This window comes from Neofelis nebulosa, chromosome 2, assembly GCF_028018385.1.
Source record: "Neofelis nebulosa isolate mNeoNeb1 chromosome 2, mNeoNeb1.pri, whole genome shotgun sequence".
Taxonomy (NCBI): Eukaryota; Metazoa; Chordata; class Mammalia; order Carnivora; family Felidae; genus Neofelis; species Neofelis nebulosa.
In genome coordinates this window covers 75,605,191-75,620,068 of record NC_080783.1, presented here as the reverse complement: position 1 = coordinate 75,620,068, position 14,878 = coordinate 75,605,191, and the positions used below count along the sequence as shown (strand labels likewise).

Below are 14,878 nucleotides of genomic sequence, written 5' to 3'. Positions count from 1 at the left end.
CTGAAATTAATATCTAAACGGTGTACATCCGGCCTTTTCTTCTAGCAGCCTGGGGACTCTTGAGATTAAAAATTCTCTAAGCAGCAAATATCTGGTGTGAAAGCAAAGGTGACAGCCGTTTCACATACTGCATTTATTTCCCTGTGCACACCATCTGTCACACCTTTCCGACTTACCAACTTATTCTTTTTAAAACAATTCGTAATGATTCCTTATAGTTTGTTTTCATCTTTGTTTCTAGTTGACCGAAGGTCTCATATGTGAGGCGTTACCCTCAGTCTGGATAGAACGCAGTTTGCTAATATATGTCTGTGTCTTAAAGTGGAGACGTTCAAGTTTGTTATTTTTTCCAAGGAATTCTGGTGCAATTCGATGTCTCTTCCATCCTGATGAAATGGAAGAGAGAAACTCAGCTTCAGACACTACCCAGTTATTTGGCCACAGGCTGGTGCTGTGCACATGTTTTGATCTCTCCGTTTGTCTGTAATGGGTAATGCATGCTTTATTTTTCAAAACCCTACAATTCCTGAGCACTTTTCTACATGCAAGACACTCTACTGAGCACGTCGCCCTCATTTTTTCTTTGGTTCCTCATGACAACCTTACGAGATGTACCCTGCAGTTCCTGTTTTACAGACGCAGAAACCGAGGCCCCAGTTCCTATTTTACAGACGCAGAAACCGAGGCCCCATGACTTGAGGCTTCCTAGCCCCCAGTTTGTTCGTGTTGGAGCCACGATGAGGCCAAGTCAGTCCAGCTGTAATACTTGCACTGCTAAGTACCGCACAGAACTCTCGCTGGTAGTCCCGGGTTTTATGATGTGGTATTATATCCACCAGGGAGTGGATTAAGTCTCTCAATTCATTTTCTGGAAGCTGCTAGACACTTGCAGAATGATAATGACCTTTGCTCTAGACTGGCCTTATTTGGATCTGAATGTTAAGCTGGAAGGGGTGTCATATCTCATAACTAATCCCTTGGGCCAAGCAGTCTTCTCTACAGACCTAAAAAATAAAAAGTTTGTTTAGATCCTAGAGCCGTAGTTGTGAAATGTTTTGCAGTCACCAGGGTTGACATAATCAGCTTAAAAGGATTTATTAAATGGATGAATAAGTAAAATTCTGACAACGGTTTCCGAGCCTCCCCAAATGGCTATATCCTTAAGGAAGGGGGGGAAAAAAGTGTCAAATCTTAACACTCTGTGCTGTTCTCAGCAGCTGCCACATTTCTGCAAAACGCGTCGCAACAATTCTGAAAAGCATTTTGCCTGTTGGGAATAAGACCATGTCTTCTTTTACGATTTCGAAAGCTTTCCATTCACAGGCTGAATTTTCTAGATGACTTGTTTGTTCTTTTCTGAAATGGGGCATTGACAGTTGTGCGGTGCCTAGCGGGGTTAGGAAGAAAAACGATCTTTTGAAAAATATATCATTAAGTCTGCCGTGTAGAGGTTAATCAGAAGGATGCAGTGGGGGAACCAAGCTCTGACTCAAAGGGATCGAGCGAGACAGAAGATTTGCCGAGCGCTTTATTCACGCAGGCTTTCTGGAGTGCTCCTTCAGGCAGCGTCTTTAGTTGTACACAGGTTCCCACACACGCAATTAGTAGTGTTTATAGATTGCCGGTTATTCAATTAACAACCAAGCTGGCCGTATCAACTCGCTGCAGACCTGCCTTTTCACTGCCAGAGATTGTACCAGGGTTATCAACTTACACAGGCTTGGACGTCTTCCAGCTGTTTAATTATAGTGTCACACGCTTTGCTTTTTCTAGTTTCATTAGTTTATAAATGTAATATGGTATCTTATTTCTGTGATTAACACTTCATTTCAGCAGGTTAAACATGCTGGTAGAGACGTATTGATTTCTGACACTATTTCCCCTGTGTTCATTTAGATATTTTCACATGCTTTTTATTGATTCTTTTGGAAAGCGGCAAACATGAGAAAGAACGCCCCAGAACGTGTGGCTAAATAACTCACGTGAAGCAAAACCACACATTTAGCTCTTAATGGTCACATCCTGTGGGCTTCATTGTCTATTAATTTTTAAAACAAACCCTTGTCTTGCCAAGGTTTTAAGAGTAAAAATATTCATTATAATTTGAAACAATTACACAGCACTTAGTCGTTTCAGCCAGCTGTGAAAAATGCCTATTTAACTTTATTATTGAGAGTTTACTCTTTATATATTATACATGCTAAAACCTGCATTGGGATTGCAATAAAAATAATTCTCAAACACGATGGTAAAAGGACTATTTTATTTTGACAACACCTTTTTGAAAATAGTGCCAAGTACTTTTATACACCGTGGAGGTACGTGGGTTTTGTAACATCTGGGCATTTGGCACTTAAAAAATCAACCGAGTGCCATCTGGGTGAATCGGTCTAACAAGTGGTGTTTAATGAGGACTTTTCCCAACTTTAACAGTAGTGTTGTTTCCTGTCATCTTGTTTTATTAAAGCACTCATTTATGTTAAAAGAGACTACCTGATTGTTTAAATATATAGTCATTAGGTACTTTATTTACAGCCTGGGATATTGGCTCCGAGGCCCAAATATATTATTTCTTTTGATTTTTGTAATGTCACCTGTTCTTGCTTGACATAAGAAGTTCAGAATGTTTTAATGTGCCGCTTCATATTTATTGATCACTACACGTGACCCATACTTGATGGAGTATTTGGGGTGCTGGGAAATATTAGAATTGACATTGCTGAAGACTTTCAACCTGGTGGGAAAAATGAAACAGTAATGAAATATGGTTCAGCTATCCTGGTAGTAGGAGAACCAAAAAAAATCAAGATGAATTTTTGAGCTCTGACGCATAAAGGCCTTGGTTTGAGTTATCTTCTTCACGTATCATACCTTGGAGAATTTAAAGTAGGGTGATATCCACTACTTACTCTTGGCTGCAACCTGAATGACAGAAAGGATTTCTGGGTAAGAACTTGAGGGTAGGAATGCTTAATTTAGTAAAAATATTTTTCATTTCCCATTAACTCATGAAATGAGTAGGAGAGAAGGATACTCTGAAAGGGTAAATGTGGAACATGTTGGGACAGTAAAGTATTTGCGGGGAAAGCACACTATTATAGCAGATTGTATTCTCCTGAGCCAAGGAAATGCAGTCAAATTTCACCGAAAGGATGCTCAATTAGAGTTGTGGGCAAGGTGGCCCTGTGGAAGGTCCCCAGCTTGATGATCTCCCAGGACCAGGCTGAAATCTACTTATTACTAGGGGATTTTTATTCTAGAGCTGCCTTGTGTAATGGCATAGCCTGTGCATATGCATATCATGTGGAAATTTCATTTTTAATTAGTTAAAATTAAATAAAATTTGAAATTCAGTTCCTCAGTCACATGAGCCACATTTCAGGTGCTTAATAGCCTCATGCAGCTGGTGGCTAGCGAATTGGACCTTGTGGATAGAGGACCTTTCCAGCACTGCAGAAAGTCTAAGGAACAGTGCTGCTGTACAGAATCTAGAGGTATTTATACTTTTAGAGAAGGAAATACTCGATTTAAGAGAGTTGCTGAGTCTGTATTTTTTTGTTATATAAAATAAATTTATTATCTTGTTAAAAAAAAAACAAAACCCAAAAAACCTCCAGCAGTAAGAAGGCTCAAGAGGTGATGAACTCAGTGATTCTGCGATGTCTAAGGCACAGGGCCCTTATTTCTCTTCACCTTCCCACCCTCCAAGTTGGCTTTATCCTGCGGTTGTTTCCTCTATGGTTACAAAATGGCTGTAGCAGTTTCAGGCAGAATTAAAAGGTATCTTAACGATTCTCTATTCTGTCTACTGCTTGTGAATCTCTTTCATCAGACAACTTTAATTAGGGTTTGTTTAACAAAGTGCAAGGTTTCCACTGTGGGTGAATAGGTGATAAGGAGAGAAATATGTTAGTTCAGTTGGTTGCTGTCTTTTATACAAGAGGTTAGAATTCATGTTTTGTGTGTTTAACTATGCTCTGCCCTATGGACATAGATTATACCGATGTCCCTGACCAGTCATTACTTAATTCCAGTTGTGGAGAGGTACAACCACTTTATCCTTCAGCAGGAAATAGCATTTTGCATAATCCACAAAAATCATTAAATCTTAAGTTTGGGAGAAAACTTGGGGCACCTGGGTGGCTTAGTCAGTTGAACATCTGACTTTGGTTCACGCCATGATCTCACAGTTTGTGGGTTCGAGCCCCACGGTGGGCTCTGTGCTGATGGCTTGGAGCCTGGAGCCTGCTTCGGATTCTGTGTCTCCCTCTCTCTCTGCCCCTCCCCGCCTTTCCCTCCCTCTCTCAAAACTAAATAAACATTACAAAAATTAAAAAAATAATAAAATAAAAAGCTTGGGAGAAAACTGATAGACAGCCTGATCCAACCACTCTCTGGTCTAATACTGTAAAAATCCTGCAGACCATAAAGACTGATTCATATTTTAAATATGATTTAAAATTTGATTATTTATCTTACATGTATCTTTTAAAATAAACTTAATCCTGGGGCGCCTAGGTGGCTCACTCAGTGAAGCATCTGACTTCGGCTTGGGTCATGATCTCAAGGTTTGTGGGTTTGAGCCTCGCGTCAGGCTCTGTGCTGACAACTCAGAGCCTGGAGCCTGCTTTCGATTCTGTGTCTCCCTCTCTCTCTGCCCCTCCCCCACTCTCCCTCTGTCTCTCTCTCTCCTTCAAAAATAAACATTAAAAAAAATCTTTTTAAATCAATTTAATCCCAATTTTATCTGATATAAGTCTGAGGTTAAAAAGCTGAACGCTAAGATATAAAGTAAATTAAGTTTCCTAACACATTATGAACTCTTTTGGTAGTGTTTTCTTTTTTTGAGTATCAACATCAAGAGTAAGGATTAAAAATGATGTCAGTATACACATTGTTTTATTTAATATTCCTCTATGAATGAAAACCTTGGATATTTTAGTTTGGCCTTTTTGTTTTCAACAATGCAATTTTACAGATGTGTTTTTCTGGCTGATATACCAGAAAAGGCAAAGAAAAAAGAAAAAAAAAAAGGTAAAGCATTTGCACAAAGAAGATTTGCATATGTTACAGATTTACTCTAGAGAGTCTCATTTTCCATCAAATAATTTTAAAACCAGTCAGAGGACTTTAAAAGTTGGAGCCAAATTCCTGATCAGTGTGGCTACCTAAGGAATTTCACAGACACACGCTGCAGACTTTGTGGTGACCACAGTGACGTTGTATGTGGTTGGCTAAGGTTTATTTTTGACTCAGAGGGCTATTTGAACTCTAATGGAAAATAGCAGTAATTTCCTAGTTAGGGTTTTTGTAAAGATTAAAACATTGCATGATTTGTGTTGAGGTTACACAAGACTTTTATGGAATTGCGTGAAGCAAGAATTAACTCTCCTTCCATGGAAGCCATCAGGATTAAACCTAATGAAGAAATTACACATATCAGAGGAGCAGGTTTAGAAATGGAATCCCAGGGGCGCCTGGGTGGCGCAGTCGGTTAAGCGTCCGACTTCAGCCAGGTCACGATCTCGCGGTCCGTGAGTTCGAGCCCCGCGTCAGGCTCTGGGCTGATGGCTCGGAGCCTGGAGCCTGTTTCCGATTCTGTGTCTCCCTCTCTCTCTGCCCCTCCCCCGTTCATGCTCTGTCTCTCTCTGTCCCAAAAATAAATAAAAAACGTTGAAAAAAAAATTTAAAAAAAAAAAAAAAAAAAAAAAAAAGAAATGGAATCCCAGCATTCAGACTCCCTTAGGTCTCCAGTTAACAAGACTGGAAGCCTTGGGCTTTCTGCATCAGTGTATGATGTTTCTTCTTTTTTTCGCATCCCATGTTTAGATATGGATTTGATTAACCACCACTGCAGATGTGTACGGGTGCCTCTTCTTTCAGATTATAGTCGTGTTAAGATTGTGACCCTCAAAAAATAAAAAAAAAATGAAATAATAAAAAAAAAAAGAGTGTGGCCCTCAAGGAGCTGTATTAAATCATGCCAAATTTACCTAGTTGAATTTGTCTTTACCAGAAATCTGTTTTTTTCCATTTGAGATAAAGATGGAGGGATTATCTATCATTCAGTATAACTTGTTTTTAATTTTTTTAATGTTTATTCTTGAGAGAGAGAGAGAGAGAGAGAGAGAGAGAGAGAGAGAGAGAGAGGAGGGGCAGAGAGAGAGAGAGGGAGACACAGAATCCAAAGCAGGCTCTAGGCTCCGAGCTGTCAGCACAGAGCCTGATGGGGGGCTTGAACTCATGGAATGTGAGATCATGACCTGAGCCGAAGCTGGACGCTTAACTGACTGAGCCACCCAGTTGCCGCTCAGTAGAACTTGTTTTTAGGGTCTTTCTCCTGTACTTGGTTAGGCACTTTGTAAACAATAATAATAATAATAAAGTAATAATTAGACTATTCCAATCATTTCAAGGAGTCTTTGTAGCTCTTTACATAAAGAGTCTGCTGGATATTTTCTAAATACTTTTCAGGTAGTGCTGTGTATAAATACAGGAGGTTCACTGTACAAGGGCACGCTACCAAGCATTGAGTGGGATCTAAAATCACACTGTCCCGTGCTCATAAAAATGTGCTCCCCTGAATGAGAGATTTTCATTTGAACTAAGGCTGGGGATGGCATGGGCTGTAGGGGTCCTGAGACTTCTGTATTATATGTAAAATTCTGTCTTAATCTTCTGAGACTTGAAGTTTGTCAATTTTTCCTTTTGTCTTGATTGTTTTAAAAAATTATGATTAAATATATATATATATATTACAAAATTTATCAGTTTGACCATTTTTAAGTATACAGTTCTGTGGCATTAAATATATGCATCTTTTTGTGTAGTTATCACCATCATCAATCTCCAGAACTTTTTTATCCTCCCTAACTCTGTACCCATTAAACGTTCACTCCCCATATACCACCTCCCCACCCCCTGCTAATCACCATTCTACTTACTGTCTGTATGAGTTTAACTACTCTAGGTATGTCATATGAATGGAACCATACAATATTTGTTCTTTTGTGAATGACTTATTATACTTAGCATGTCTTCAAGGTAGCATGTGTCAGGATTTCCTTACTTTTTAAAGCCTAATAATGTTGCATTGTGTGTCTAGACCACATGTTATTAGCATTTTTTAAATGCTTACTTACTTTTGAGAGAGGGAGAGAGAGAGTGGGTGCACAAATGGGGTTGGGGCAGAGAGAGAGGGGGATAGAGTTTCTGAAGTGGGCTCTGTGCTGACAGCAGTTTCTGATGTGGGGCTCGAACTCACGAACCATAAGATCATGACCTGAACTGAAGTTGGACACTTAACCAGCTGAGCCACCCAGGTGCCCCTAGACCACATGTTATTTATCCATTCATCTATTAGTGGTCACTTGGGTTACTTCCATATTTCAATAATTATGAATGATGCTGCTATGAACGTGGAGGTGTACAAATTTTCCCTGCTTTCAATTCCCTGGGGTATGTATGTACCCAGAATTATAATTGCTAGATCATGTGGTGATTCTATGTTGAACTTTTTGAGGAAATGCCATGCACTTACTCTTAGTTGACTGCAGCATCTTAACCTTCTCGTCGGCAATGCCCAAGGCTATCCCACTTTCTCCCACAATTCTCGCCCAACATTTGTTATTTTCTGTTTTTTGCGATTGGTTACAATAGCCATCCCCATGGATGTGAAGCTGTGTCTCCTTGTGGTTTTCATTTGCATTTCTAGTGGTTGGTGATGTTGAGCATCATTTTATGTGTTCATTGGCCAGTTGGAGATCTTTGGAGAAATATGTTTGAAAATCCTTTGCCCAGATTTCATCACATTGTCTTTTTTAGTTATTGAGTTTTAAGAGTTCTTATATATTCTGATTACTAACACCTTGACAGAGATAGAATTTACAAATTTTTTTTTTTCCTATTACATGGGTTACCCTTTCATTCTGTTGATAATGTCTTTTGATGCACAAAAGTTTTTAATTTTGAGAAATCTGTTTTATCTCTGTCTTTTATTTTCTTTTTTAGCCTGTGCCTTTGGGATCATATACAAGAAATCATTGCCAAGCTCCCTGTCATGTAGACCTGTATATATATATTTTTCTAAATGCTGTATCTTTCTAGCTTTTATGTATAGATCTTAGATCCATTTTGAGCTTATCCTTCTGCACGTGGATACCCAGTTTTCCCATTGTCTTGATGTTTGAAAGACTATCTACAGTCAACTTTTCAATAGCTGGGAATTAGATGAAGGAGGTAACACCTGATCCCAAGTCATGGTAGAAGTAAAATTGCACTTACTCTTCTTAAAGCATTTTTGTTGTTGTTGTTGTTGTTAAGTTTATTTATTATTTTGAGAGAGAGAGAGCACGGGGAAGGGACAGAGAGAATGGGAGAGAGAGAATCCCAAGCAGACTCCGCACTGTTAGTGCAGAGCCCAATGGGGGGCTCAATACGGTGGCTCAATGTGATACCATGAATCATGAGATCATTGAGAGAGAGAGAGGAAGGGGCAGAGAGAATGGGAGAGAGAGAATCCCAAGCAGACTCCGCACTGTTAGTGCAGAGCCCAATGGGGGGCTCAATATGGTGGCTCGATGTGATCCCATGAACCTTGAGATCATGACCTGAGCCAAAACCAAGAGTCAGACACTTAATCAACTGAGCCACCCAGGAACCTCCACCCCCTCCCCCCGCCCCCCACTTACTCTTCCATTATCCAGGAATAATTTAACTGGTTTATGAAAGTAAGTGCAGAAAGACCAGGTAAGCATTCACTCCCTCATAGTCTATATCATTTGGCAGCTGTTGGACTGGTACATCAGGTCATCTCCTTGATGTGTAGAGTGGAGAAGAAAGGGGCTAAGCCATTCCTAAAGCTGATCTGGGTAAAGAAGAGTGGGTTCTGAAAACTCTGCCCTTGGGTCTTGGCCTTGCACCTCACGGTGCATGAGAACCACAACTAGGCTACTCTCCTTAGCCATCTTTAAGTTCAGTAATGAGTGCTCTGCAACAGCTGTCTAATTCTATTGTAAATTCCATGAATTCTTGGTACAGAGTGCTGATTGTATTTTGATAGAGACAGTAAGAGAAATTCCATGGTATCTTGAATATTTAAAGACCTTCCATACACTGTAACACAAATATTGCGTGTCTATACTGGGAGGAGCCAGTATACCTGTTTTTGTGACAGTTAAAAAGATAATGGGATGAGAGAAGAAAAAGGGCATGAAGACTGTCAAAAGTCGAAAGATGGTGGGTACATTTAGTGGGTAAGAATATGAACTTTATAATCGGGAAGAACTGGGTTCTGATGTTCTACCATTTATAAAATGTTTGCTTTGGGCTAGTTAAACTTTTTCAGGTTCTTTTTTTGTTTGTTTTGTTTTTTGTTTTTCTTATCTGTATGGTGAGAATAATAATAACTGATGTTATGGGTCTTTGTGAGATGAAATGAAATGAAAAGTACATATCAAGTGCTTTGACAACGCTAAGCCTACTCTAAATGCTCAATAAGAAGTTAGCATTGATGAGGGGAGATAATATCCTGTTACAGGCTTGTTTGTTTAGTAAGGATCTTTGTCCTGAGAAGAGATAGCTAGATATATTCTAGGAGGAAATGTAACAAGTCAGAAATCTACTGGTTTGTCTTTGTTTCTACTTTGTTGTTGTTTCTTTCAGCTATTTTAGATTGCCCCCCACCACCCCCTGCTGAGGGCTGCTAATGTGTTTCTTTTGTTTCCTTTTTGGTACCAGTGTCCCCGCCCCCCCCCGCCCCCCCCCCCCCCCCCCCCCCGTGATTTTAGGTTCTTCGCTTTTTTTCATGGAGATTATCTTTGTCACAAAATAATTCTTCGAGTTTTTGCGTACTTATCCACTCACTCAGTTGTTATCTTTAAGGGCTTCGTCTCCCTTTCAAAGTGTATATCCCTGTGTTCCTTTTACTGAATTCTGCCCTGCTTATTAACTATGCCATAGCTTTGCTGAGCTATCTTTGAGGAATCCTATCAACCTTTACCATTGATTCTTCCCAGTGAGAAGAGGGGATGTCCTGGCAGCATGGAGTGGTATCCGTCCCCTTGTTACAGATCCCAAGTCTGCAGACACTCAGTCCATCTCCAGAAATCATGTTGTGGATATCAGTGAGAGCGGCCTCATCACTATAGCAGGTATGGGATATTACCTTTGTTTGGGATGTGCTTCAGATAGGATCGTGAGTTAAATTGTCACACCAGAATCTCCCTTGATGCTAATGAACAGGGATATATATATATATATATATATATATATATGATTCTGAGTAAAGTCTTACACATTGCTGCGCCATATTGGTTATAAACAACAGGTGAATCTTGGTGGTAATAAGTTGGTAAATGGGTAAGTCTGAGGAAAATAAGGGGTGGTAGCCTAATGAATTCTTCATCGAATTATGTAGGTGGGAAGTGGACAACGTATCGCTCTATGGCAGAAGATACCATAAATGCTGCTATCAAGACTCACAATCTGAAAGCAGGGCCAAGCAGAACGGTTGGGCTTTTCCTTCAAGGAGGCAAAGATTGGAGCCCCACACTCTATATTCGGCTTGTCCAGGATTATGGCCTTGAAAGTGAGGTGGGTGTGCATCGTCCTACCCTTTACCTGCGCTCACCATTGCCAACTAACAGAACTGGCAACCAGGAGGCCTCCCCGATTTAGAATTTCCTTTTGCTGGGTCTGTTTCTGTCTGCATAACGATGGAAGTGAACTAAGGAAAAGAGCTGAAAAGGCAGTGCCCATACGAGTTTCTATTTTAAAATCCAGAGTTTCTTTGGTTTGTTCTCCACAGACAGAGCCTCCCACATTTTTCTGTCTCGAGCCTGAGGAAGGCGGTTCTTCACAAGTGATATTGCGGGCAGAGTGAAGCCGAAGCTTCATCCGTCACTGATACAGTGATACATGTGTGGCAGAGTTAGTGCTGGCCTAAGCATTCAGAGCCCAAGTGGTTTCCTCCCACAAAATCAAAACCTAATACCCTCCTGGAACTATTAGTTACCGGCTGTGAAAAACTGACAGGATAAGCGTGTGCAGTTTTTGCTCTGTGCCGAGAAGTGTTGGTATTCAAGGTACCCGCCTGTTGGGGTTTTGTTTCCCTAGGTTGCACAGCATCTGGCCGCCACCTATGGGGACAAGGCTTTTGAGGTGGCCAAAATGGCAAGTGTAACTGGAAAAAGGTGGCCTATAGTGGGAGTGCGTCTTGTGTCAGAATTTCCATACATTGAAGCAGAGGTACGTGAATGGCCGTGTGGGAATTTCTGGTCTGCCCTGGGATCCCCCTCACCTGCTCATTTTCCATCTCCTTTAAAACTTCTGTGTAGCTACGTTTCAATGCCCACTTGCCAGCCCAAACCGTTATAGCGACATGTCTTCCTGGCACAGATCCTTTCGTTTATAAACTTAAATTCTGAACTGATACTGAAATGGTAACAATCAAAAGAATAATAGACAACACGGTATGGATTTGTTCCTCCTCCACAGACCCATCCCACCCGAGCCTTCTTACTTCACAGCTGTTTGCCCCATCTGTAAATCTGTAACTCTTCGAGTTGTTTCCACTCGTGTGCTGCCTGATGACATATCCTGATATGGCCCTTCACTTACCAAAGATTGAAGCTTTGTTTCTCATCAGGTTTTTACATTTTGTGAAGCCAGAGGCCGCGCCTTATTTATGATTCATTGTACTTTAAAACATGAATGTCCAACAAGTCTTTGCTTGTTGATTGGATGCAGGCCTTCCATCATCTGCATACTCTGAGACAGAAAACTTTGGGCAGCTAAGGAGAGGAGACCATACTGTTTAATATTCTTTGCCTTGCTGGTGACATAAATTAGCATCCATATTAAGCACTAGCAAAGAGGAGAGTGATTACTGTGGATGGTAAATGAGAAAGGATGCAGTCTGCATGTTTGGGCCAGGTTCAGTTCGGTAGGAAGGCATTAAGTCTTTTCCACTTTGTCCCAATTTGTGAACCTCCTTTGGCAGGCAGATGGGGAACCTGTATGATGTCGTCATTTGTCTCATGCCTGCTAGAGAACCAGAGTATATAAAGAGCAACGTCACTTCTCTAAGTGTGAATTTTCTTAAGTGCAATTTTATCTCTTCTTTTTAAGAAAAAGCCTAAACTAATAATTTTGCTTTAATTTAAATTCAGGTGAAATACGGGATTAAGGAGTATGCCTGCACGGCAGTGGATATGATTTCACGGCGTACTCGCCTGGCTTTCCTAAATGTCCAGGCCGCAGAGGAAGCCCTTCCCAGGATTGTTGAACTGATGGGCAGAGAACTGAATTGGGATGATTATAAAAAAGAGGTATTATATAGTGGTTTTTAAAACCCTAGTTCCTATTATAAAGATTTTTATTTTGGGGTGCCTGGGTGGTTCAGTGGATTAAGCATCCCACTTTGGCTCAGGTCACGGCCTCATGGTTCATGAGTTCAAGCCCTGCATTGGGCTTTGTGCTCAGAGCCTGGAGCCTGCTTCGGACTCTGTGTCTCCCTGTCTTTCGCGCCCCCCCCCCCCCCCCCCCCCCGCCGCCTCACTCTCTGTCTCTCTCTCTCTCTCTCAAAATTAAATAAACATTAAAAAAAAAATTTAATAAAGATTTTTTTTTAATTTTATTATTTTATTTTAGAAAGAAGGAGAAGAGTGCAAGTAGGGGAAAGGGACAGAGAGAGAGACAGAATCTCAGGCAGGTTCCATGCTCAGCACAGAGCCTGACATGGACCTGGGATCATGACCTGAGCCAAGATCAAGAGTTGGATGCTCAACAGACTGAGCCACCCAGGTGCCCCACCACAGCTCCTATTATAGCATGTGATATCTTGGTCTGTTCATAGAGGCTAGCATGGTTTTCAATGGTAACTTTAGATTTCTTGCCAATTAATATGTGGGAGTGTGTTTTAATATTGCTAGGTCTTGGGAAACGGCAAAGATATTCTGGTTTCAAAATGTGTTGGTTGATTCTGGAAAATCCCTTACAGAGAAAAATACTCTTAAATTTGGTGGTCATAATTCCTGAAAAAGTAGGATAATGATGATTGTGGGTAGAACTTTTTCTGGTTTCCATTGAAAACACTTTTAGAATGTATTCTATAGTGAAATTCACACTTTTGCAAATTGGCCTTTGGTAGGAAATAGTGGTTTTACTGCCTGACCACTAAATACTTATTGATTTGTGTCATTTGGAATTTTATATCCAGACTGAAGAAAGAAAGCCAGTGATGCTCACATGCCCCCATGTACTACCCTGGGCTTGTTGTGATAAATGGAAGATTATCATGTGTTTTAGTTAAACCCAACTAGTATAATATGGAGAGGCATTTTTGTGTATTTAATAAAAAAATATACTTTCTGTACTCATTGGTTCAGTACCTTTCCCCTAAGCCTTCCTTGAACCCATTTCATTTAAGCTTATTGTTGCCACTCTGCTGTAGTAGCTGTGATCACACTTCCCTATGGCTTCCATGTTGTTGCTCGGTACAATATACTCGTGAGTTCTCGGTCCTCCTGTTACCCATGCAGTTAGTGACACTGACAGAGTTGATTCCTCCCTCCTTCCCAAACTACTTTCTGGAACCCTATCTGTCTTAGTCTGTAATAGTCTGCTTTTACAGAATACCACCCACTGGGAGGCCTAAACAATGGGCATTTATTTCTCTCGATTCTGAAGGCTGGAAGTCTGGTTTGGAGTGCTCTTCCTGGCCTTCGGAGAGCTGCCTTCTTGCTGTGTCCTCACATGGAGGACAGGGAGGGAGAAAGGGGAACCCCATCCTCAAGACTCATCTAAACCTAATCACCTCCCCCAAACCCCATCTCCGAACCCCATCACATTTGGAATTAGGCTTTCAACCTATGGCTTTTGGGGTAACCGTTTGGTACATAATCCCATCTCTTGCATCTCTTCCTACCTCCCCCAAACCACGACCACCACTACTACTAACCTCTCCATGTCAAAAAAGCTATTCCACATTCTGGTTTGCTTAAGCCTAAATCTTAGTGTCATACTTGATCTAAATCCATCAGCAAACCGTATCATATTTATCTTTAAGTAATGGCTTGAATTCAGTGCCCCCTTAACACGTTCAGCTGCTAGAACCCTGATTCCAGCCACTAGCATTTCTTCCATGGTTTATTATAATAGCTTCCCTCCCACAAAACGGTGTTCTTACTTTAGCAACTCCTGTGCTTCTATTAAAATATACGCCAGATCATTGGCTATGTCAGTCCAAATGAAGTTCAGAGGGGAGGTCTGAACTGAAGATATAAAAAGATATAAATTTGAGTTGACATTTAAGCCATCATGCTGGATGAGATCAAATAAGGAGTTTGTATAGTTAGATAACAGCAAGCTGTCTAGAGACGGCCCTGGAGCTCTCCAGAGTTTCAAAGTTGGGTAGATTGGGGCACCTGGGTGGCTCAGTCAAACATCTGACACTTGATTTTGGCCGATGTCATGATTTCACAGTTTGTCGCCTCGAGTCCTGCATGAGGCTCTGTGCTGACCACATGGAACTTGTTTTGGATTTTCTGTCTCCCTTTCTCTCTGCCCCTCCCCCACTCTCTCTCTCAAAAACAAATAAACATTAAAAAAATTTATAAAGAGGTGCCTGGGTGGGTCAGTCAGTTAAGTATCTAGTTTCAGCTCAGGTCATGATCTTATAGTTCATGAATTTGACCCCGAGTCGGCTCTGTGTTGGTGGTGTGGAGTCTGTTTGGGATTCTCTCTCTCTCTCTCTCTCTCTCTCTGCCCTTTCCCCACTGGTCCTCTCTCTCTCTCTCTTTCAAAATAAATAAATAAATAAAGGTAAAAAAAAGAAAAAGTTGGGTAGATATGGAAGACTCCCCAAGAAAGGGAAAGT

At 40.9% G+C, this 14,878-nt stretch overlaps 1 protein-coding gene across 5 annotated transcripts in view; it reads left to right on the top strand.

The window, feature by feature from the left end:
• Positions 1-14,878, top strand: part of GPD2 (glycerol-3-phosphate dehydrogenase 2) — a 220,100-nt gene that overhangs the window by 195,068 nt on the left and 10,154 nt on the right. For all 5 annotated transcript variants that reach the window (XR_009257520.1, XM_058715227.1, XM_058715226.1 and 2 more), the window contains exons 10-13: positions 10,017-10,151; positions 10,418-10,593; positions 11,116-11,247; positions 12,171-12,329. Coding sequence is in view for 4 of the 5 variants with exons in the window: in XM_058715227.1 (XP_058571210.1) it covers positions 10,017-10,151; positions 10,418-10,593; positions 11,116-11,247; positions 12,171-12,329 (602 nt within the window). In the remaining variant the exon portion in view is untranslated. The remainder of the gene's footprint in view (positions 1-10,016; positions 10,152-10,417; positions 10,594-11,115; positions 11,248-12,170; positions 12,330-14,878) is intronic.